The sequence below is a fragment of the Electrophorus electricus genome, chromosome 13, assembly GCF_041902795.1.
Source record: "Electrophorus electricus isolate QZ-2024a chromosome 13, ASM4190279v1, whole genome shotgun sequence".
Taxonomy (NCBI): Eukaryota; Metazoa; Chordata; class Actinopteri; order Gymnotiformes; family Gymnotidae; genus Electrophorus; species Electrophorus electricus.
Window position 1 is genome coordinate 3,289,529 of NC_137509.1, and position 25,341 is coordinate 3,314,869.

Here is a 25,341-nt window from a genome sequence, read left to right on the forward strand (position 1 = left end):
AGATCTCAATGTTTAGATCTCATGAACCTGTCGATTCGTGCCAGCACACACATAGGGGACAGAGTAGTGAAAAGCATCAGCACTGCAGGGTCAACTCAGCAGTCCTTTCGAGAATTAGTCATTGACCGGCACAACATCCACCTGTGAGAGGTTATAGCTGCGCAAAGATGGACGGTGGTGAAAACACGAAGATGCAGCAAGTTACCCAACCTAATGATTCAACAGAAAAACAGACACTAGGTCTGTTATAACAAGCCTTTCTAAGAGCTACAGCGGGTCATCAGCAAGTATCGTAGCTGCCAAGGCTCGTGTGAGAGCAGAGGCAGCACGCGCTCGTTCTACTTATGTTAAAAGAGAGACAGAGCTCATGGTAGAAAGGGCCCAATGCAGGAAGTGCAGGAAGCACAGACGGAAGCTGCACTTACTACTCTGTAACATGAAAAGGAATTTGCTGTTGCCTCGGCAGAGGCTGAGATTCTTGAATCTGCTGTGGCTGAGCTGGATTGAGGTGAGAGTAGTAAGGCTAAGATGTCTCAGGCATCCCTCGTGATTCTAAAGAGAAGAGAACAAGTGACTATGTCGAGTGTCACTCCACATTGCAATTTCATCGGCAGTCAGAAGACAAAGATCGTATACCACTAAATCAGTCACATGATGGATACTGTGTACCACTTAGCACAGACTAAATATCTGTTGTTGAAAGTCGTCATTTTGCTCAAGGAAATTGTAATCGCCCAAAAGCCACACCAGCCTCTAATCTACTTAGAGAGCCATACAAAGGCAAACAGATCCTACCAACCCACCGTGCCACACCAACCATTTTCTCAAACATACAGTCCCTTTCCCACCCAGGAAGGTCAGCACCATCCACAGACACCTGTCATAGCCAAGCATCATAACGTGAATGCCAGACCATACAGGCTTTAGTGATATCTCTAGATACCTAGTCCGCCGGGAGCTTGTCACATCTGGTCTCATTAAGTTTGATGATTGCCCCGAAAACTGCTGGGCATGGAAATCATCATTTGTGAATGCTCTAGAAGGACTAAACCTGACTTTCAATGAGGAACTTGACCTTCTGAACAAGTGTCTCGGTCTTCAGTCTTCAGAGTATGTTAGAAAGATGATAGCTGTTCATGTTAGTGATCCTACTGCCGGACTCAGCGTGGCATGGCGATATTTCGAAGAGTGTTATGGTTTGCCAGACATTATTGAGAGATCCCTCTTCAAAAGGCTTAAGGAGTTCCCCAAGATCAGAAACAATGATCCTTTGAGACCTGTTAAGAGAAATAGAGTCAGCAAAATTAGAGGGTTACTTATCTGGACTTGCCTATTTGGACATTGCAAGGGGGATTAATTTTACAGTTGTAAAATGGCCATATGCGCTGCAAGAGAAATGGATAGCTCATGGTGGCCAGTACAAATTGGAATACCAAGTGCCATATCCACCATTTTCATCCTTTACTCAGTTTGTCTGCAGAGGTTCACACATAAAATGACCCTAGCTTTATTCTTCACTCATCCAGTGGCAAAACAGTTAAGGCAGAACACTCCCAGAGAAGATTTGGCCACTCCAAGGGCCTCATCTCTTCTCACAAAACTGAGCTCTTCCCATCACGTGTTTCCACAAGGTCACAGTCTGGCAGCAACAAAGCAGACATCGACAGGTACTGTCCAATCCACAAAAAGCCGCATCCCCTCAAGCGCTGCAGAGGCTTTAGAAGCAAATCCCTTGAGGAACGTAAGGCTTTTCTCAAAGAGATCCGTATATGTTTCCGGTGCTGCTCGTCAAGTAGCCACATGGCTAAAGATTGCAAGATAGCTGTACTGGGTGCAGAGTGACACAGCACTGCGCACGTTGCTGCCCTTCATCCTGGTCCAGCTCCATGGATGCATGTAAGGCTTGACCTCGAGCATGGCAGGGAGGAAAAGGACTCACCTTCTGTAAACGCCAACTGCACGGAAATCTGCGGAGTGAAAGTATTTCCCAGGGGACATGTGCCAGGATCACAGATATTGCTGGAAGAAGAGCTATGAACTTTATTGCTCAGCCTTTAGATGGCAGTATAAGTGTGCTTCTTCCTACCCTCATAGAATGTGATCATATTCCAGATGATAGATCTGTGATACCAACTCCTGAGGTCACAAAACACCATCCTCACCTCAAACCCATTGCACATCTCAATTCCCCACTTGATCTTGATGCCCAGATTCTCCTTCTCTTTAGGCATGACATTCTTCAGGTTCATAAGGTAAGAGACCAGTACAATGGTCCACACAACACCCTTTATGCTCAGAAGCTTGATCTTGGCTAGGTTGTAATAGGTGATGTCTGTTTGTGTGCCACCCACAAGCCAGCAGTTATTAACGTGTACAACACAAACATTTTGATCAATGGCCGTCCTCATTTCCACCCTTGCCCAAATTATCTCTGTTTCAAAGAGAAATTCACCACATAAGTCAGCTATAAAGGGTGAACATGCGGAAGCACAATTTTTGAGAAAACAAATGATGACCATAAGATCACAGCCTCTATTGATGACACACAGTTCATTCAGTTAATGGACAAAGAGATGTTCATAGATGATTCTAACAGCTGAGTAGCTGCTCTTCCCTTTTACAAACTGAGACCACGTCTCCCCAGCAACAGAGAGCAAGCTGTAAGTCGCTTTACCTCTCTGTGCCGTACACTCAAAAGGAAACCTGAGATGAGGAACCACTTTGTGGCATTCATACAAAACATCTTCAATTGGGATCATACTGAGCTCGCACCTTCTTTGATGGATGGGGAAGAATAGTGTTATTTACCCACATTTGGGGTATATCACCCATGCAAACCAGACCAGACTAGAGATGTATTTAACTCCAGTGACAAACATTTTGGTATCTCCTTAAATGATGTGTTGTTGACAGGACAAGACTTAAACAACAGCTTACTATGAATCTTAATGCGTTGCAGATGCGAGCAGATGGCCTTCGCTGCAGATATAGAACAGATGTTGCACAGCTTCCTTGTGAGTGAGGTTGGCTACCTGAGAAAGACCGTTAACCATCAATTGCTCAGGTTGTGTTCATTCAGAATTGTAATTGGTTTGGACAAAACGTAAGCTAAATGCTTTAAATGTAATGTGGTCAGTCCATCCCAGTCCATTCTCTGACTCTATGATGTTTACGGAACAAAACAGCTAAAGACCTTGTTTTTAGGTTTTATATGTTGACTGTCATTACTAGCCTCTTGCAGCCACCACTCATGATTGGTGGCCACTTTTGACAATGTGTGTGTGTATGTGTATGTGTGTAAGATTCTGAAGCCCCATTCTCAGTCCTCAGACTCCTCAGTAGTCTACTGGCAACTTCTTCATATCTGCTAGTGTCCTTTGTTTTGGCAGTCAAATGCTTCAGAGCTCAAAGTAAGAACTCTCAATTTCCTGAACATCTGTTTACCAAACTTCAGAAATGGTTCATTGAATGAAATTAACTACTAAAGAGAACTGTCTTTATAAACTGATAGAGGCTGAAACATCTGCTTAAGGAGATTAAATTCTTTCCAATATAGTGCTGAATAATGTGTTTTTACAGCAAGCTTGGGATCCAGTGTGTTATAAACCTCTGCATAGGAATCACTCCATCTGAGAGGTCTCTTTTCCCACTACTCTAAGAGGAACTTGTAAACAGACCTCCCCTTCTGGATCTTCTTCTTTTATAAAACCTGGCAGTAATTGCAGCTCTAGGATTGGGGCTGTGGTCCTGTTACTGTAGTTCCAGATTGAAGCTTCAGTTGATCTTAATAGGCACTTGTATTAAGCATGTTAAACATGATCTTGCTATTTTATTTTACACACCATGTGTCTATATTTTCTTACAAACATAATTTTCACACATCCTGTGAAGTTTAAATGGTTCAATACCATTGTTGCTATCTAGCTTAATTACTTACAAAACTAAATTTCTTTTTATTGTATTTTAGTTTTTTAGTATTTAACACATCAACACATTTGGCAGACACTCTTATCCAGAGTGATTTACAATTTTCAAGCATGTTCCAGAGGAAGGCAAGTGTAGTATTAGGAGTCTTGCCCAAGGACTCTTATTGGTGTAGCATAGTGCACTTCCTAGACTGGGATTAACCCCCAGTTCCCCAGAGGGGAGGCAGCATTGTTACATACTAGACCAACCACCTTTCTGTTACTGTGACAAATATTTCTATTACTTTAATATGTACAAATTGTACTATAATATTTCTAAAATGTTCTTTGTGTTTGTGTACAGTTAGCATCTTTATACATTTCTTATTTGTAATTTTTTTTTATCAGTAATATGCTTAATAATATGGGATCTTTTTAACATAACTGAAGGATGATTCTAATCTGTTTTCACTTGTTATTACATTTGAAAAGAAACATTTTAATAAAATAAAGTTGCAGATTTAACAAACATAAAACATTTCTCATGTAGTTGCCTCAAATTCTTGATGTACTTGTTTCTAAAAAGATAAGCTTAGTTTACATAAGGATGAAACTACTATTTCTTTACAATAGCATCCTGAATGCATGATGTGAGACCAACCTCAGAAAATGAGAGGTGACATTACGGGTAGCTCTGACAATAAACATATGTGAAATCACAACAGAGATAATAAAGACATTTATTCTACCTGGGTGGGACATTTGTGAAGGTATATTGTGAAACCACACTGAGGAACTACTCATTTCAAATAGTTTATAGAATCACATTTTACAGGATGAATATACCACAACAATGGCCACTTAATTCGAAGTTCTTTCTAAGAATTCATGTATATATGGATTTGCAAGGGAAATCTGTTGTTGCTTGCTTTAAATTCTCTTCTCCAATCTGCACGAGAAGAGAATCTCAAGAGAATCTCAGTACTGCTTCTGAACTGAATGATTATGTGAGGACATTTTCTAGAGGCTCTTTCTAGAGGCACTGTAACACCATTACATGTACAGCTGAGTTGTATAGTACAAAAATAGGAATACAAACAACACCCATTGTCCAATGGGTGTATTGATGTGACCGTTATTTATTTATATTGTTGGTGATTTGTTTGGTTGTTCTGTTGTTAAGGATATTTAAATTGTTTAGGAAATATTTTCAATGAGTTGTGGTTTGTGAGACTTTTAATGTGACATGCTTAAATCTATATTGTGGACAGGAAGTGTTTTAATTGCTTGTCTGAGCCGTGGCAGCATCGACTGTCTATGGGTGGAAACCGTTATTCCGGCAACAGAACAAACAGATGTAATGGCATACGAGATGGATTTTTAACACTCTGCTAATGTTATTTAATTGCTTGTTCACCATGTATTGTTTGTTTTGCATATGATCCCTCACGGCGAACACCATTTATCTAGTGTAAGTTTGGCTGTAGCGGTCATGCTGATGTGCTTGGTAGCTAACAGCTAGTTAGTTAACAACCTGAATTATGAGAAATGTGTCTTCATATCTACGTGCAAGAGTTGTGAAGGGAGTAATGATATGTTTCGGTTGTAGATTCGGTTTTATACTGATTTTATTAGCAAGTTATTTAATGTATTTTGGTGTCGTATCTAGCTATTGAAGTGGATTAACGAAAGTGGATATAGATTGTGTATTGTTTGGGTAACACTATTTGAAATAAGTGTAGTTTTCTTTCTCTCTTACAATGTGCTTGTGAAACTGTCGACTAAAGGAACCATCAGTTTTAGAGACGATCTATTCAATGAGGATTCTACATAAACCAAACCGTATAAACCATCTGATATATTCTTTACAGCCACCCCAACCAATAATAATAATAAAAAAAATAATAATAGTAATTAGAGTAGTACTACTACTCTCATAATGATTCAATCTCACGTGTGAAACATTATTTGTAGCCATCTAACTTTCCCTAAACTAACTAGTCATTATTAAGACCTGTGGATTTATGGCCTGGCTACAAAGAAAATCTGTCAAGTTTGCATCAGTATGGCAAAATACATTGTCAAGTACTTCCACTTAGTTGGTATCGCATGTTCTGTTAACTGCAGTTATTTTCAGCATCATGTAACTCTAACCAGAGCTGTTAATGATGTGTGAGTCCCATTCCAGTAACCACTGATGACCACTAATTAGACTGTGAATAGATGTTTCACTGCCTCTTCACCTTCTGACTTCTTTATTTTCTATTACTCTTTTCTCTTGTGTTTTCATTTGACTTGTTGCTGATTCTACTTTGTGTCTTTTCTCTCTTTTTAGCTTTGTCTGAGTTTTGTGTCCTCCATTTCCACTGAGCTGCAACAGGCTCTCAGTATGTTGTGTGCCTGCAAATTTGTATTGCATGTAAGTTTTCATTAACAGTGTAAGAAAACTGGTTTTCAGCATTTGTTTCTTTGCTGAGCTCCACCCTATCACATGTTATTTAGTAATGATTTATGTTTATAAAGGGTCAAATTCTAGCTGTAGAACATTACATTTTTAACAAACTTGGAAGATTAGTATGTTGTATTTATAAGGGTCTGTTATGAAATGTTTCCATTTGTGTTATTGAACAGCTGTAATTCTTTTGGCAAGGTTTTACACTTAATAATAAAGGGAGTTAAGAGAGTTCTTGTGGTTTGGCTTCTATGCTGGTTCAGCTCTGTGCGTTTAGTCACTGAGAAAGGGGAGGAGCAGTTCTGCTCTTTCATTCAGTTTCTCACTGAAGACAAAAATAAAACAGCTACACGTGCACATTCACACCACGTGTAGCTTATGTGGCAGCTCCTGTATTTTTCAGCAAAACAAGGTGTCTCAACTCACATACGTGAGCAAATAGGCAAAGAATGGACTTTTCACTGACTGTGTAGTTGTCCATGTAGCTAATGCAGCATCATATTTCAGTATCACATGTAGAGGACCATTTTTGGTGGGGCAGGAACAAATTGAACGTTGTGGTTTTATAACCCTTATCTCTGAAATGACATGGACATGCATAACCGCTGTAGAGGAACTTCACAGAATAGAGTCTGGACAAAGAATCTCTGGTTGTGTTCCATGTTCCACACAGTACAGTTCCAGGGAGACAACAGGCAGGAATAATTGGATACGGGCAGGAATAACAGGCAGGAATAATCGAATACAGCTCAGTAACTGAGTGCACAACTTTAGAGACTTGGTAAAACTGGTGAAGATGAAGGAGGAGTGAATACTTGTGCATAAATGAGTTTGGGAATGAGGTGATGTAAATTAAGGGTGTGAGCTGGGGTAGGGCAGATGAGTAATAGAACAGAAAAGTAGAGCACTGGAGCGAGACTGGATGGGAGGCAAGAGGCATAACAGCTCCTTTTTTGTAGTGGGTGGTGGCACAACCGTTTCTGCAGATGTGTAGGACACAGAAGCAGTTCTTACAGCCATAGTGATGCCTTCAACAGACACCTAAAACGCCTCCAGTTGTGCAGTTGTATTTCTCGGAACACTGATACAGAAAGAACTAGGCTACAAATCACACAGACTTCACAGTAAAGGGGGGGCAGTGACTGGAAACCAGTGGTCAGTAGTTTGTGGGGGAGGTTGATCTTGATTTAGCAGTTTGTGGCCTCTGATTGGTCTGGGGAAGGGATGCAGAGAGAGTGGCAGAACAACCAATGGCTCAGTAATTTTACTTATTATTTCAACCAGTAATATTTGAGAACAGTATAGTGTATTATTTGTTAGAAGCATCTCAGCACAGCAAACTCAATGCACCATGATCTATGTGCACAAGTGAAGTCAGTGGTAGCTCAGCAGTTAAGGTGCTTGGTTTGTAATCAGAAGGTTGCTGGTTCAAGCACCACCACTGCCAGGTTGCCGTTGTTGGGCCCCTGAGCAAGGCCCTTAACCCTCAATTGCTCAAGTTGTGCTCAGTCATAATTGTAAGTTGCTTTGGATAAAAAAAAGTGTCAGGTAAATGTCAGTCATAAATTACATGAACACAACAGCATTCCAATGTGAGTGTTAATATATTTATGTTCATAAAAACTTTACAAAAAGTGCGCATGGCCAGTTAGTAAAAGCTACAAGCACATCATCCAAACTTACATACCACATTCACATGTTGGACAGAGATGAGGTGTTTTATAAGAGGATGTGGTTTAGGTTCTATTTCGGTCTAGCAGAGATGGAACTGAAACACAATGAATGACTTCTTTAAATTGATCTATTTTTAAACTTCAGATACCTGTATATAAAGTTACACATTATGGAATAAAAGGATACAACCCTGAAATAGTTTTGGTAGTCCAGACTGTCTCCTACATACTGGGCAAGTTCAGTTTACCAACATGCTGCTCCTCAGCACCAGCTCACCAGGTAAAGGACAGAGAACAGAGACTCAGTCCCAGCATGCATCTCCATGGTGACCACCAATGCAAGGACAAAGGGAGTTGGATAGATAAAGTTTATTTCATACCTCATTTTAACAATTCTATGGGTAAAAGCAACAAGCAGTTTAGAGTTTAACCCCATGAACACAACATATTTAAACACTGATTTTATACTACGACATTTCACACTCTGATACAACACTAGGGGTGTCAGTAACAGAACTTTCTCACTACACATGCAGAGCCAGCAACAGTTCACTCTGTACTTCCTCTGCAACTTACTGTTGCTATTGCTCCCTACCACCATATTTGGACATGTAGTTTTAGGATTCTACATTTTAGTACTCATTTCAAAGTACTGCGCATGAAGATGGCCATTACTTGACTTGTATTTAGTATATGCAATTATATTAATCCCTAATTTGCCAGTTCTGTTTTTAATTGACCAGCTGTCTTTGTTACTGTATCAGACTCTACGGTATTGTAGGTGACTGACTTCATTTAATTACATGCTATCTCCAAAAATGTATGTTCATAAAATAACTGATGTCACATGCCCTGCATTTAATAAGATGAACCACTTATTTATTTATTGGAAAGGATTGAAGTAGTTGCTGAAGTAGCAATTGCTTATATTTTTTATATATGCTAATGTTGCACTCAAATGTAACTTGAATAAGATTTCCTAAAAATGAAAAATGTGTGAATTTTTATCCTCACCTCTCTGTCTCTAACTGTAAGAAAACAGGAAGTGCTGAGACTTTAATGCTCATTATTTCTCATTGTCAGTCACTAGCAGGACAGTATGGACTTCTGTCCTCTCTCTGCGCTGCTCTGTGAGTGAATTATGTCATTATTATGTTATTATTAGAGTGAATGCTAATATGTTGTTAATATGTAGTCTGAGAATCGTGAGTAAATCAAGTTCTGTGTGGTTAAATCAATTGTTGTACTTCAGCTGGATTTTAAGTTTTTTTTTTTTAAGTCAGAGTCTAGAGAGTTTCAGTTTAAGGTACTTTTTATTCAAGAAATATAAGGTCCAACTGACTTGCTCTTGTTCTGAATGAAAAGTAATGGATTGTAATGTTAATTATTGATTTATATCAGGAGTTTGATTTCTCTGTTGGTATATTTTTATATTGGTACATTTGTATGGTAGTGTTTTCAGGTCTTTAATCATGCATTAGTGACAGATATTCAGCAATTCATGTTACTCAACTGTCCTGGAAGACGGTTATGTTCACAGAGTTACTGACGGTAACGGATTAAACGGGGAACAAAATGAACAAGTATTGCTTTGCATAAGCCTACATCTGGATTTGAGAATAATGTAGCATAGCGTTTGAAACAGCATTAATACAGATTCTGTGAAACTTTGTCAAATTCAGCTCTTCAAGGCACTTGGAGCCTGTGATAGAAGTGAATATTTCCTATTAATGCATAATGTTGTTTACACCTCTCCACATTTCAAGTGCTGCTTCTGCTCATCTGCATCGTACAAGCTCAAGGTGATTCATACTCATATCTTTATTTACTTGAGAGGTGGGCAGTTTTATTCACAAGGGCCAGTAGGTCTGCAGATATTAAGTCCATTGAAGGTAGTGCACATGGCTAAAATGACCAGTCCCAATATGATAAATCCACTTAATGAGGACTGAAACCAGCTTGTTGAGAATAATAGCAGTGTGTTTGCTCCCTGGTTGGAATGAAAACCTGCAACCACAGCCCTTGGTAGATAAGATTGGCCACCCAAGATATTGAAATATTGCAGTTGCATTCAATGTTGTAGTGGCCATCTGGCAAGCAGACCCACTCAGAGACAGGAAGCAGAGTCTTTGCTCTTTATTTCACATCTCACACTTACAGGCATATAACGACCAGCTCTGTATTAAAACAGATACAGAAAGAGAAGTACACACATGTACACACAGGCACATACATACATGAAGAGGGTCGACAAGAACAGGGAGAAACTCCTCCAAAACATGTGCAAATGAATAATATAAGCCAGTTTGAGTTTCTGGGTCTACTTAGCTCATCCCTTTAGGATTAGCTGACAAACAGCAGTACACTAACAAAATGTAAACACACCAGAATATCTGTGTGCACATCACCTATCTAAACAAGACTTAATTTACCCTGAATATCAAGTGTAACAGTCTCTCAGAACAGCCTGGGGTTTAATCTAATAGAGACACTGAAGCACCCTGGTAGCCAGTCTTCATACTGAAGCACCCTACCTGAACACTCAGCTCCCACTTACTCCTTAACTTGAGTCCTTTTTGGTGCTGAGGGTTGTGAAGCCAAACCCGTCTCCCAGGAGCAGCAGCTTGTTCTGCTGGTCTGTTTCCTATAGCCCCTAACAGATCTGTCAGAACAGCTCTCTCACCACTTCTCTAACAACATTCAGTCCATAATATACAGGTAGAATTAACTCATTGTAACAGGCCAGGCAATAAATCAGACGCTTGTGGATAAAAGATAGGGCTTTATTGTAGTTCCACGTAGTGGAAGAAAGAAAAGGTTGCAACAAGATGGGTCAGGTAGAGTAATGCGAATCATGGTAAAATAGTCCATATCCAAAACCAGAAAGACAATTCAAAAAATCCAGGCAAAAGTATCCAAAGGGGGCAGGCAATAATCAGTAATGAGAAACAATAAATCCAAGGTACGATACACGGAAAAGGAATCAGGGAAACAATGCTCGGTATTCACAGAAAACTCTGGAGGCAATACTTCACAACATCATGAAGATTTAGAACAGCTTATATAACTGTTCCTAAATGATACACATGAGTAAAATATTAGGGTGGTGATGATCTGACATGACGTTCCTGATGGGTTGAGTGACAAACAGCCTGCTGGGTATTGTAGCGTGTTGAGGAATCGGAGTAGAATGAACTCTCACTCCATAATATACAGGTACCAGATGGGAACCACTCAGAACTCATGCATTTAGAGTTGGGGTTCACCTTCCTCACCAGAGTTTGCAACTTACCAGTCTTCAGCTTTCCTCCTTTGTCTCCTAGTTTCAGATCTGAAATCTCACGTCAATGGTGACCAAACAACTGAAAGTGAAATTGCAGACTCAGAAACATAATCACATGCATAGATACACAAAGAAGGTGGACTGAAACAGTGAACAACTTCCAAATATTCAGATGAATAAGATTCAATAGGAGATCAGGTCTTAAAATTCTCCAGTAATGATAATGCAATATTGATGTATTTTAAACATGTTCACTAAGTAATTTACATGATGTATATGTGATCTCTCATCCTGGTACATGTAAGGATTCTGGCAGTGACATTCTGAACTCAGTATTTCTTATTTGGGGAATTCACAGTATAGTCATGAAGGTGTTTGTGTTTTTTAAAAAACCTTCATTTCAAACAGATTTTGAATAACATTAGACTTTATTACTATAATTCTCTCTCTCTCTTCATCCTCTTTTTGAACCTCTAGAAATCAAATTCAAGGTAGTAGAGCAGGTTGAAGCCTATAAATATCTGCACACAGAAATAGATGAATTTTTGTCCTTCTCCCAAAATGATGATTTTGTATATATGAAATATCAACAATGCTTAATTCATTGACACCTGGGCATATTGACTTCTGTTTAAAATCCCCTGTTGAATCAGATCAACTTTGCAATATTACATCCTAGTGCACCTTTCTCACTGCCAAGAGTAAAACCAGGTGAGAATAAATAATCAGAAAGGCAAAGTCCACTATCAGAGCTGTACAGATGGTGTGTTGAGAGGAAAGATGCTGCTTCCATAATAAAGGACCCTACACATCCCCTTCACTGCTCCTTTCAGTGACTCCCATTGTGCCGTCACTATAAAGTTTCACTGGCAACAGCAAATTATTTTAAAAATGAAAAAAGAATACTGTTATTTTGAACTTGCAATCAGAGACCAACATCTTCATAATGAATTTGCTCTCTTAAAATTATGGTGATCAAATTGATGTGATAGTACAATTTACAGTTTGCTTTCAATTAGGCAATCCTGATACACGATGCATGAAAAGACCAAGTGTAAATAGTCTCAGTTTATTCATATATCCCTTCCTACTCCACTGGCACTTGTCTCTCATTGTAATACATCATTGTTTTTATTAGTACAGAGATTGGTGGTGCTTATATATTGTGCATAAGCAGGATTTGGTTCAGTATGAATGAAACATGGAAAAGCTGGTTAAACTCAGCAAGCATTAATTTTGGAATACTTGAAACTTTGATAATTTAGATAATATATTGCACATCCAACCTTCACCACTGCAACTTTTTTTAGTATCTGAATCTAAATGAATTAAATGAATCTAAATGACACTTTAGGCACAAATGCTGCTATTTCCACAAATAATAAAGTTTCCCCTCATGTTGTAAATGGAGATTCTAATACCTTCTTCATTTCAAATTAACAGCAAAACCCAAACCAACTGTGAAGGTTAAGCCTCAGACGTCTGTCTACACTGGAGACACTGTTACTCTAAGCTGTGAGGTACAGAAATCTACTGGATGGACGTTTTTTTGGTACATTTACTCTCAGCAGCCAAAATCATGGACCACTGTAAGAAAAAACAATATAATGAATGTGACAGTCTCTGAAGAAGGAACTTCAGAATATGATTGCACTGCACGAAGGGGACAATACTACACACATTACAGTGACGTAGTCAAGATCACAGCAGCTGGTAAGTGATGTTTTACATTTTCATCTGCATAGCGATTTATGTATCTGCACTTTTGTCTCTACAAGCCCCTCTGCCACGCTCTTCCTGAAGTCATACACATGCATCAGTGTTTAGATTTCATAAATAAGCAAAGGCAGTATTCTGATATTTGATGTTGTACATTGATGGAGATATAAATGTAACTGTTAAATGTAGACCACGTGTACCTAATAATGGGTATATTATTTAACCCCATACACTACACTGTGAGATACAGAATAGCAGTACTATAAGTTAAGGAATAATAAAGCAATCTATGTTCTATGAGATATTAACACTTTAATAAATTGTCCATCCAAAGTGATAATAATTGGGCACCACCCTGATTACCAGGGAAAATTAAATCATTTAAATTAATGTATTAATGATTATTAATTCAGTCTCAACCCATAAAGGTCACCACTTCGATAACATGATGTCTCATCTACCAAAAATTAGAATACCAGCGTGACAAAGTATAACTGGAAGACTTAGAAGAAATAGGCAACTTATTGAAACAACCTGAGAGAGAACTAATTAGGACTGAAGAGGCTGCTTAGCAGATGAAAGGAAGGAGTTAACTGACCAGTTTTGATGTATAAACAGTTAAATTAACTATTTATATCAGCTGGTAACATAAAAAGGAAATGTCTGTCCTTAAGAGTCATTAGGCTCAACAATGTCAAACCATCTGGATAGCACTGAGTGAGAGAGAGTCCATTTTCCGTTATATCATCTGGATGGCCCTTAGAGAGCGTCTGTTTTCTAGTCCATTGACCCTGCATGAGTGATATAGGCCACTGACAATGAAATGACCAGGTTTTCTTGACCCATGGAATTGGAGCTGGAGCTGGTTCAGTTAGAGTCAGAGGCCTTTTAGGTTAGGCCTTTCAGAAACAGGAGCTTTGGTATCAGTGGTTATGTGACCCATCCTTGCTCTTGATGACTGTTGTAGAGGTTATTGGCTTAGTTTTAAAAAGAAAAGTTTAAGTCTTTATTTCTTCTTTGTTACATGCTCCTGGTTGATGGCAAGACAACAGGTTGTAACAGTCCTATGAGAAGTGTGTGTGTGTGTGTGTGTAAAGTAACCGAGCATGAAACCAACACTAATAACTTCTGTGTTTATATCTATTTACGTTTAACGATAAAAACAGACATCAATGGCGAGAGCACGTGGTTTAAGGAATGAGAACAAATCTTGAGTGGTCAAGAAGTACAGGTGGACATTGTGGATGGTGCCAAAGAAACGGAAATAATAAAACGGCTTCCCCGCCTACCGTATAACTTTCCTGATTAACAATACTATAAAGTGGCACCCGCCCCTGAGATACCACATCTATACATTGTATTCACCTGTAACCACGTTACCTTTCTTGTCCACTCTGACAGATAGGGGAAACCTAACAGTAATCTCATAAATAACAATCAACAACAGTAGAGTTCACAAATTCGCAAGATGTCTTAAGTAACTGATCTCCAGCATGCCCCAGATCAGTGCTGCTCCATTTCAGCAAGAGGTCCACCTTTAAAGCAGTAGTCCCGCCTCCATCTCTGCACACAAGGCTTTTCACTGGGTTACCAGCAACAAGAAAAGCAACCAATGCTAAACAAAAACGTGCACACCTGGCACAAAACATTCTTGTTAAAGTACTTTGGTGGTAACTCATAGACTAAGGGTTTAGGGGTTCTGCTTAATTGGTACAAATAAGATTTCTAGTAAATACAATTTCAAGTGGTTAACAATTTGTTTACAGTAAACAGGAGGTAAGCAACATAAACGTAAATTGATTGTGAGGAATAAAGCAAATGAATATTGAAGAGAATAATGAAACAAAGGACATTTCTCAAATAATAAAACCAAACATCACAGTTTAACGATAATATTAAGATACCCAAACATGGCTGATTACCATTTGACATCATAGTAGGTTAAAATATCAAGTTGTTACTTTGTGAAGCTGTGGGAAAAAAAAAAACTTGTACATCTCTGTGGGATGAGAAAACCTGGCTGTCCTGGTAAGTTTTGAGTCTGATGGAATTTAGGATCATGGTTTCCTTGGGTATAAAAATACTGTTACAGGGTTAATGCCATCCCAATCTGTGGATTTATTACACCTACAAAGTGTTGGAAGAACATTTTCCAGTTTTAATGTTTTGAACATCAATATTGGACTATTTTGGCCTTGTTCCCAATACAGTTTTCTCTAAACTTCTCTAAAAGGATAAAAAAAAATGAACTATCTATCTAGATCTATCTATGAGTTCATACTGTATGTTTTTATAGAAAGACACCAAATGCATTATTTGTGTACAGATGCAAATAAGGTAGGTACTATACTAGGTTGCTAGGTAGATAGCTGTTATTGTTAACATAGATATATAACTAGATAGCTAATATTAATTCTGTATTAATATTAATATTAATACAGAACGCACCTCAGTTAATTGTGTGAACATTAGCAAAATCCTCCATCATGATTCACAATCATTTAAATAACAAAGCAGTGCTAACTATAGCCAAAAAATAAAGGTGCACTTCATAGTTTAGCGAAATGTAGTGAGGTAGCTAGATTCTAGATTGTAAAGCGCCTTTTGGTATTAGAAAGGCACTATATATGTGTAAATAATATTAATGATAATATCAAATTAAGACTCACACATCATGTGTTACCATCCATGGAAGTGAAAGAATGACAGTTTGCTGTCCATCACTCGTATCATAATATGCACTGATAAATAAAGCCCACTCTATAGGTGATTAAAAAAAAAAAAAGGATATTCACGAATACATTTTGGAATGAAACCTTTGATTTATTTCAGTACTGAAGCTGGAAAGGTTTACATAAAACTGTGTGAAAAAGTGTAACATATAACAAGCAGATAATTTGGACTAATTTGTATTGTAACCATTGTAAACACATCACATATTTCTCATATTTGCACAACCAAAACATTATTTTCTGTGTTCTACAAAATACACATTTGTTTAATGTGTAGAAAAGTTTAGATGTTTTTTTTTTCTTGAAAGGTATTTCATTATGTTTTTCATATAAAAGCACAACATTGAAAACAAAACAGTTTTAAAACTTCTTTGGCTGTGAATTAAGTTGCATGGCAGTAATTACATGGTGTTCTGATAATGAAAATGTTTTGGTGATGATATCAGTGAAAAACTGGCAATTTAAAATACAATAAAGACACACCAAATCAAATGTAACCAACATCACACTAAAACAGCAGAAAATGTAATTATTGCACATTTCTCTAAGGAGAAAAAATGGTAGTCCATATAGTTGGCATGTTTGGGTTAATACTTTAGCTAAACAATACTCAGCAATGTAACGGCTCGAATGCCACAGGTCAAGGAGCAGGTCGCTCAGACTCCCTCGACAGTAATAGACATTTATTGAGAAACACAGAAGACAAGGGCACTCACTTAAACTGTGAGAACGAAGCACATGAAACATCATGAACACTAACACTAACGAGCGACGACAAACGTACTTATACATGTTCAACGACTGACAAAACTGCACGTGCCAACATCAGTTTAAATACACAAAATGTGCAGGTGTGTGCAGACACCAGAGGTGAGGCTCCAAACAAGAACAATAACAGGGAATTCCCACTGCAGGCTGCGGAACGAACTATGTGACCCCTGGAAAGAGCAGCAGTCTGTGATAAGCAATGCTTCCATTACTTTCACTTTGAAACATGATGCTGAACATAAAATGAGAAAGAGAGGTGCATGTGAGAAAGATGGCAAGATGAAATGTGGAGAGAGAAACTGACAGAAAAAGAAATGGAGAAAACGAGTTGTGAGAGAACACAAGTATGTCCAGTAATACCCATCAGCTCTATTTTATTTATGATTCTTAGGAACCATAACCATATTCATTACATCATTCCAATAAGCCATTTTTACAAAAATGAATGGCAGAATTGTATTATTTAATTGTTTAATCCGACTATAGCAATTCCTTGTCTACCAGAAAGAGATTATAGGAGTAATAGTATACCAGTTCCTAAGGCAACATGATATTAAAACCATTAAATACATTTTATTCTGAAGCATCTAGAAGACCCTATGGCATATGCATACTTGCTTTTTGTTGATTTTAGTTCTGCATTTAATACTCTCGAGCCTCATTTAGTGTTGGAGGAATTGAAGCCAATGAGAATTAAACCTTTCATTATTTACTAGTACCATTCTTTTGGGTCAGGTTGCATTCAGCTTGTGAAAGTTAAAAGCAACTGAAAATGCCATTTGATAGGTCAGTTAATGACTCCTTAGTTATTCTCAAGTGAATATCTATAATGGGGCTCAGACCCAGATCAGATGACACCAACAGTCTACTGGGTGAGCTACCACGCTTTAATGATGGTGGCCCGTGTGCAAAACAGTTAGATCTTAGAACAGGTAAAACGAGAGGGAAAACTAAACACCACACCAAGCATGGAATAAGGGAGAACAATGGACGACACGGGAAGAACGGCAACCCCGATGACCTGGGGAAAACAAAACTTAACCTTCCCAAACAAAACCAGAAAACAGGGAGGAACTTTAATGGCTAAGGAGAGCCCTGGGAGAGTGACAGACTTGAGAGGGAAAACTGGAGAGGGGAGGGGACATGTAATAACAAAGACACCCTCGCAGAGCTGAAGAGAGGTGCAGCACAAGGGCTCACAGACCTCAATACCCAAAGGTTACCAGCTAGGAGCTTGGCTCAACACTTTAGCAAAGACCCCACACTGAGTGACTGGGTCACTGAGTTTATATAGGTGTAGCCCAGCCTGATTAGTAGTGTGCCTGACTCGAGGCCTCCCTCTGGTGGCCCGAGGGGGCCTCGACCTGGTGCCAACCCTTACAATATCAGATTGTATTAACTTGTGTACCTGAAATTCCTATATGCTGTATTTCATTGTATCACGCACCCCAAAAACTTTCTCCACCACCTGCCCCTCCCCCACAAAAATAATTCCTGCAGGTCCCACTGATTCATCACATGTAACACTTACACAGAAATATAGATCCCCAAATCAAGACAAAAAGTGCAATTATACAAAATGACAATATATGAAAAAAATACTCAGCAATTACTCCTATTCACCAAATGAAGTATGTGCCATGTGTCTATTGCTCACACTCAATTTTGACTACTAATTTGTTTTTTTACAACCTGTGCAGTATGTTTCCACCATGCTTGGTTTAACAGAGTAATAAAATCAGTACATCACTGCATTCCCAAAAAAGTTTTCCTTGTCAGGATTCCACCTTTGTCACATTTGTAAACGGATCTTGATGTGGCCTTAACATTTCCATGTTAACCATTGTGCTTAGATATTAGATGAATAATTTCATTGGCTGAAATTTGAGATGAATAATTTTATTGGAATTCAACACCCCCTCTTTTTTATTTGGGGAGGTTATTTACAATATTTATTTGTCATTTACACAATTTGAGAAAATCTTCATGCTTATCTACTGTTACATATTATTTGTTTTAGTAACAGTTAAAGGTTTAGAAATAGCCTTCTTTCTGTTTTCAATTATGTGCATATACATGAAAACAACTTCATTAAAAGAAGCAATTATTCAGTGGATTTGATGATCTTTCCACAGTGAGACCAAAAGCTGTGGCCTCCATAAAGCCTGATCCACAGGTATTTGAGGGAGAGACTGTCACTCTCAGATGTGACATACAGGGAAGAGGCGTCTCTAGGTGGCAGTACAGCTGGAATGAAGAGGGTTCACTCAGTCCTGTCAGCAGAGAACAGGTTTACACAATCAGTGGTGCTGAAGAGTCTCATACAGGTAACTACACCTGTAGAGGAACAGAGGCAGGAGGATCCCGCTACTCCCACACTAGTGATGCTGTTACACTGACTGTATCAGGTGAGTGTGTTCAACTCTTTAGTTATTATTAACCACAACATAATATGACTACAGATGACACCAAATAGCTGAAGTCCATCAGTCTGATTTACCTCCACTATCAGCCTCAGGTCACCATGTGATCAGATCTGCATCAGCACTTAGGCTGAGATGTTGCATCCTAATAGATTGTGTCACTCTGTTATATAATGACTGTGGTAAAGCGTCTGGAAGCAGCATGTGAACTTAATTTATGAGCTGAACCGTTTGTTTCATTTCCATCAGCAGTGAAACCTAAACCTGAACTCACATCTAGCCCTCAAGGAGCTGCACTGATGGGAAACCCAGTGACTCTGTACTGTAAGCTGGTGCAGTCTACTGGATGGAGGTTTTACTGGTCCAAACACACACAGAACCCTGAGAATGAGACCAACACTGCAACACGCTCCTACACCATCAGTGCAGTGAAGCTTTCTGATGGAGGCCAGTACTGGTGTAGAGCTGGCAGAGGAAATCCAGTCTACTACACACACTACAGTGATGCGCTCTGGGTAAACATTACTGGTAAGAGAGTTTCTGCGATAGTGATACTATATACAGCTGAACATATAACCAACATGCAGATAACAGTGGAGGCACAAGGTTGGTTTTGGCTCAGAGGCTGATATCTGCACACTCTTAGTAAACTACATAGACAGTGTGAGAGGCTTTACTAAATTCCAGCTACAGAAATAAGCAGGATTTCCCAGTGACATCATGTACGAGGTAGCACCTGCATGAGTGAGGGAGCAGGACTGCTGCTTTTACACTGGAACAATAGAGTTAAGAAGACAATACAGCTAACATTACACTGTATGAAGACAATTCAGTTAACAATACACTGTATGAAGACAATGCAGTTAACAATACAGGGTTAAGAAAAAGATGCAGAATGAAGGACTGAAAAAAAGCTCAGAGTGAATAGAGAGTGTGAGGAGATGAGAACTGAGCTCAGGTGTGTACTGGGTTTGTTTAGGAGTAAGGCGGTTAAATACAGAAATACCATCATTTAGTTATTTTAAAATACTGTAGAGTATGAATGTCTGAGTATTTTCATGATCATTTACATGATCAGTTTCCCTATAGTACAGTGAACATGTATGTGGCATTAGTTTAACAGTATTGTGCAACATTTGATTTGTCTCATTTGGCAGGTGTGTCTTCTATAGTCTCTCTGATCATCATTCCTAACAGAACTCAACACTTCAGTGGTCACTCTCTCTCACTGAGCTGTAAGGACCAGAGGAACTCTACTACATGGAGAGTCATGCAGTACTCACATGATAGGAGTGTGTCAGACTGTCCATCAGATAGGGGATCAGTTACAAGCTCTACATGCAACATCAGCTCCCTCTCCACAGCCCATACTGGAGTGTACTGGTGTCAGTCTAAATCTGGAGGGAGCAGTAAACCTGTCAACATCACAGTGCATGGTGGGTCTCCAGTCATTTTTATCACAGGAACCATAGGACTATTGATAGAATATATTAACTTTGCTATATTTGTTTGTAGTATTAGATGAATAATATTTCATGCATGTGAAAATACCTGTGTTTGTGGTCCCCATTTTATGTTTTCTGTGTCTTTTTTTTACAGATGGTGATGTGATCCTGGACAGTCCTGTACATTCTGTGACTGAGGGAGATTCTCTGACTCTACGATGTTTACTGAACAAAACACCTTCTAATCTCATAGCTTACTTCTATAAAGATGGATCACTCTTTCATAACCAGACCACAGGACAGATAACCATCCATGCCATCTCAAAATCAGATGAGGGTCTCTACTACTGTGAATACCCAGAGAGAAGAGAGTCACCACAGAGCTGGGTCTCAGTCAGAGGTGAGAAATCCATGTCATGAGATTTTATTTATTTTACATTATTTCAGTAAGCATAAAGTGCTCTGAATGTAAATTCAAACTTATGTCACTTTGCTTCCACAGTCTTAGGTCCTGGATCCAATGGTGTAATAGTTGGACTGGCTGTTGGACTCAGTTTAATCTTGTTGCTCATTATCATACTTATCCTGTTCCTGAGCTACAAGAAGAACAAAGGTTTGAAAGCATCCATTTATCTGTAGCATATGACAATTATATACAGGCTATTTAAAGACATGTTACTTCTGTACACCATGGTGGATGTGCTCTTGCTGTCAGAAACTTTGCCAATTTACAGGATAAAAAGTATTTTTATCCCTTTTCCATTAACTGTTAAATGAAAATTAGCAGTGATCCTGTTGACTTTACGACTGTTTTACTGTGTGAGGAGGTACAGGGTCTCTGTCTCCCCCTACTGGACATCAGGAGAACACTAGCCAGACCACGGGCCAGAGGCAGAGTTGGACTGGGCCTGGGAGCTCTCTTGCAGGAACCTCACTGCTGCAAGCAGGTTGGTCTGTTTCTACTGAACTCACCAGCTTTTTGTTCAAATGAACACTTTTATTTACACGGCCTTCTTTCCTCTTTAATAGGAGGTGATCTGATTTATGCCAATGTTGGTAACAGGATTACAGGTAGAGTTCACGTCAAATAAATGGTTAGGTTTGTAATGATTTTACTGCTTCATCCAACAATGACACGTATGCACATGCTGTGAATAATAAAACAAAACACATAGGAAATAGTAAGAACTCTGCATATCCGCAGTAAGAACACTGATTTTTCGCTTTTCTGCTTATCTAAACTGACTTCATTAACAGGTCCAACTGATGGAACTTACTCAAAAAAAGAGCTGAAAAACTTGAAACTTCACAGTAAAGGTACATACCACCTAATACAAATTATTTTAAAAGAACACAAGACTGAATGGAGGGACACTTAACACTGTCTCTTTTTCCATACAGTACCACCCTAAATTATGAACTCTATTATTATTATTGTTATTATTATTATTATTATTATTATTATTATTATTATTATTATTTTAAACAGATGATACTATGTATTGGTCAAGTGTTGTGGTTTACTCAAAGGTTTAAAGCAAAAAAAACCAAAAACAAAGGAATAAAGACCAATATCAACAATTTTACTACAATTGTGTGTGTGTGTGTGTGTGTGTGTGTGTGCGTGTGTGTGTGTGTGTGTGTAAGAGAGAGAGAGTTGGAGAGAAACTAACAGATTGTATCTTGCAGACAAATATACCATCAGTTGTTAGATGTTTGGAATTTGCCCTTGTTTTATGAGCTATAAGGTTCACATGACTACTATAATGTTAATACATGTTTTTTACCATCATCAATAACTGTAACCCAGGGTTATAGTTCATTTAATGATTGTTGACAGATTATTCACAGTAATGTCTGTTTGATGCCGGTATCAGTCACACTTGATGTACAGTATCTGTTTGTACACGCCTACCAAAAATTAAATATTTCTCTTTCATATAGTAATTTTCACGTAATTATGTATGTAAAATACATATACAACAGTTTATAAGAATACAAAGATAACAGAAATGCTATAAATTCTCAAAACCGTCCTTAGTCTAAATACCTGAGATAATTATTTATATTTAGCAAGGTAGAGTAGATACCAAGGGATTTATATGAAACTGGCTCCTATGCAGATACCCCAGGAAAGGAAGGTACCTCTACTGAAAAGGACAAGCATATTAAAGTCATTAGCCTAATAAATCACCAGTTAATAGAACCACAGATTTCAGCTGAAATACATGCTTTACTGATCTCTAGCAGGGCAAAAGTCTTGGGCAAAAGAACGCAGCCAATGCACACTAGAACACTGGAAATCTGCTCTTTGGTCAGATGGCAACATGTGTGGTCTGCATTGTGAAACATTTGGGAGATGATGTAATTGTGTTGCTTCTTCCTCCTCTCACAAACTCTCACTGAAATCTTTCACTTCTCTCACTGAAACCTCTCACACCTCTCACTAAAACCTCTCACACCTCACAGCCAAACCTCTCACTCCTCACACTCAAAGCTGAACATTCTTCTCACTCAAAGCTGTCAGTACACAAAAGCATGTGCATGTGACATGGGCCAAAACATTCCCACCAAATCTAATCTGACTGCTATGACTTTGGAATATTTTAGGCTTTACAGTGTAGCTTGCAGGTGCACAAAGATACTTTAGCATATTTATTTATCCTCTAGACTCAGTAATTCCACTAATTTACATGTTGCAGCTTTAAAAGATTATGAAATTAGAATGAAAATGAGGGAAAGCAGTTTGTTTTCTCTTTAATAGATGCTGGTGCAGGATCCAGTGATGTGACTTATGCTCAAATTAAAATGAAACCCAAGAAGAAACCAAAACAAACAGGTTGGGCGATGGGCTTCTGTATGAAATATATATACCTTGTTTTTTTGTGGTGAAAGCTAATGCATGTGTGTTGTGCTCTGTTAGAGAAGACCAGGGAGGGCACTGATGTGATGTATTCAGAACTGAAACAGAAGTCAGAAAACGGTAAGCAGTAGAACATCACAGCTCCGCTTCATAAATGCCAGATAAAGCAAGAAACTGGTTTTATTAAACACTAATTTACTTTTGCTCTTTATTTTGTATCTTGGAAATGTGTAAATTTGTCAGTGTTTCTAACAACATTAGTGACAAACGTGGCAACAACAGTAGTGAAAATGTTCTTTTATATACTAAGTGATAAGATGCCAATGGAATCTGGACAATATAGAAATTCCTCGGAAAAACATGATCCATGTTTTCTCTGGCCTCTGGGAAATTATAGACCACACAAAACACATCATTGTAATTGGTTAAGGACAGTAGTTTGTATTGGGTTAAGCTTTATAGTTAATGAGAGTAGTCTGTGTGGGGTTAAGCAGTGAAGTGTCTGCCTGATGGAAGACTACAGGGTGTGACTGGAGAAGGCCTGTAGTGTGGGATGTCTGAGTAATGCCCTGCAGAGTTCTTTAAAAGGATTATGATGGTAAATGACTGTGGGGAAAGAATGAGGGTTTTTTTTCTCTCTTTCACAGATGGTGCAGGACCCAGTGGTAGCTCAATGGTTAAGGTCCTTTACTTGTCATGGGATGGTTGACCAGTTGCCACTGTTGGGCCTCTGAGCAAAGCCTTTAGCCCTCAGTTGCTCAAGTTGCACTCAGTCATAATTGTAAGTCGCTTTGGATAAAAGCGTCAGCTAAATACCATAAATTTAAACAGCTCTGCTTCATAAATGCTGGAATGTGGTGGTGGGCAATTGAACACTGAGCACCATTTAAAATGTATTTATTTACTTACTTTTTTGCTTTTGAAGAGAAAAGTAAAATAGTCACAATAGTAGCAACAAAACTAGTTAAACTAAATAAATGAATGTAAACTCACTGCTAGGTGATGGGGGGTAGAATGTACACTGCTGGGTGATGGGGGTAGTGAGCATGAGGGGAAAAAGATGAGACTGTCAGTGTGTGTGCTAATATACTGATATGTCTATATACATATGAATGTCTGTTCTGTAGGTGTGTGTGTGTGTGTGGAAGCAAGAGAACAAGTATGCATGTGTGTGTTGAGATGCCTGTGAATAGATGTTGCATGGTGCTGCTCAAGGATGTACTGCACCATAATAAGCTCTACACCACTGTACAGCTGTATGATCTTATCGAGGTGTGCCCACTTTCTGAAAACTCCAAAGTGTCTCTCTTTGCCCTGTGCTACTGCTGCTAGGGTAGCCAGCATTTCTGCTTTCTGTGTGGGGCCCATGGCGGCTCATGCCAGTAATGTTAAATGGCCCCTAATTAACCTGGATGGGCTTCATGGGATGGTGCAGCAAGAAGGAAACAAGCATTTATTGGTGACTTCTTGCCAAGAGTCTTTAAAGGGTGTTTAATAATATAATACATGAGATGCTACATTAATACTAGAACAGAGAATACCTAAGGACAAACAAGAAATAGAAACAGGGTTGTAGAGAGCAGGTAAGATTAAGTTCATGGTAAATTTTATGTTTTGAGATTTGTTTTGACTGTGCAGAGAGAATTTGACTGACAGACCTGTAGGAGGAGCATCCCAGAGATGAGGAGCTAATCTGGAAAATGCTTGATTACCAAACCAAACCAAATCTTCAATCAATGACTTGACTAGTGTCAAAGCTGCCCAATGGCTAGCTTGGCATTTACTCACCGAGAACTATGGTAAATATAGTTTTTACAGGATATTTTGTTCAGTTCCCTGTGGTGTTGCTGTACTCAAGGTTTTCTGAAGTCTAGCTTGTGGCTTTAGGGGACAGGAGGGACCAGGATCTGAACTAAAGAGATATTTAGGCTTATACACCCTAACTTTGCCAATGGGTAGGAATTTGGCTATCCAGTTTACATCATGTAGTAAATGTCACTTGATTGTTTGCTGAATATTTTTGAATAGCCGCAATCAAAATAGTACAATTAAAAGAATAATCATTTTTAAAAGGGTGA

At 38.6% G+C, this 25,341-nt stretch overlaps 2 protein-coding genes and 1 long non-coding RNA gene across 3 annotated transcripts in view; all 3 read left to right on the forward strand.

The window, feature by feature from the left end:
• The first annotated feature begins 9,129 nt into the window (after nt 1-9,129).
• Nucleotides 9,130-25,341, forward strand: part of LOC145643532 (Fc receptor-like protein 5) — a 72,231-nt gene continuing 56,019 nt past the window's right edge. Inside the window, exons 1-2 of the mRNA XM_081695044.1 lie at nt 9,130-9,160; nt 9,797-9,832. Coding sequence (XP_081551170.1) covers nt 9,130-9,160; nt 9,797-9,832 — 67 coding nt within the window. The remainder of the gene's footprint in view (nt 9,161-9,796; nt 9,833-25,341) is intronic.
• On the forward strand, nt 17,362-21,102 carry LOC145643520 (Fc receptor-like protein 5). Its single transcript, XM_081695021.1, has 6 exons — nt 17,362-17,464; nt 18,668-18,940; nt 19,205-19,483; nt 20,113-20,391; nt 20,555-20,800; nt 20,903-21,102. Exons 1-6 carry the CDS (start codon nt 17,362-17,364, stop codon nt 21,037-21,039), a joined length of 1,317 nt encoding a protein of 438 aa, XP_081551147.1. The 3' UTR covers nt 21,040-21,102.
• On the forward strand, nt 23,163-25,278 carry LOC145643449 (uncharacterized). Its single transcript, XR_014115851.1, has 3 exons — nt 23,163-23,239; nt 23,324-23,383; nt 23,911-25,278. It is a non-coding gene; the product is annotated as an uncharacterized LOC145643449 (long non-coding RNA).

Bases quoted from the DNA above. Each gene is read 5' to 3' on its own strand.
- LOC145643520 (XM_081695021.1), top strand. From the start codon at position 17,362: ATGGGGCTCAGACCCAGATCAGATGACACCAACAGTCTACTGGGTGAG. The intron at 18,941-19,204 runs GTGAGTGTGTTC...CATTTCCATCAG, and splicing joins TGTTACACTGACTGTATCAG to CAGTGAAACCTAAACCTGAA. The intron at 20,801-20,902 runs GTGAGAAATCCA...TTGCTTCCACAG, and splicing joins GAGCTGGGTCTCAGTCAGAG to TCTTAGGTCCTGGATCCAAT.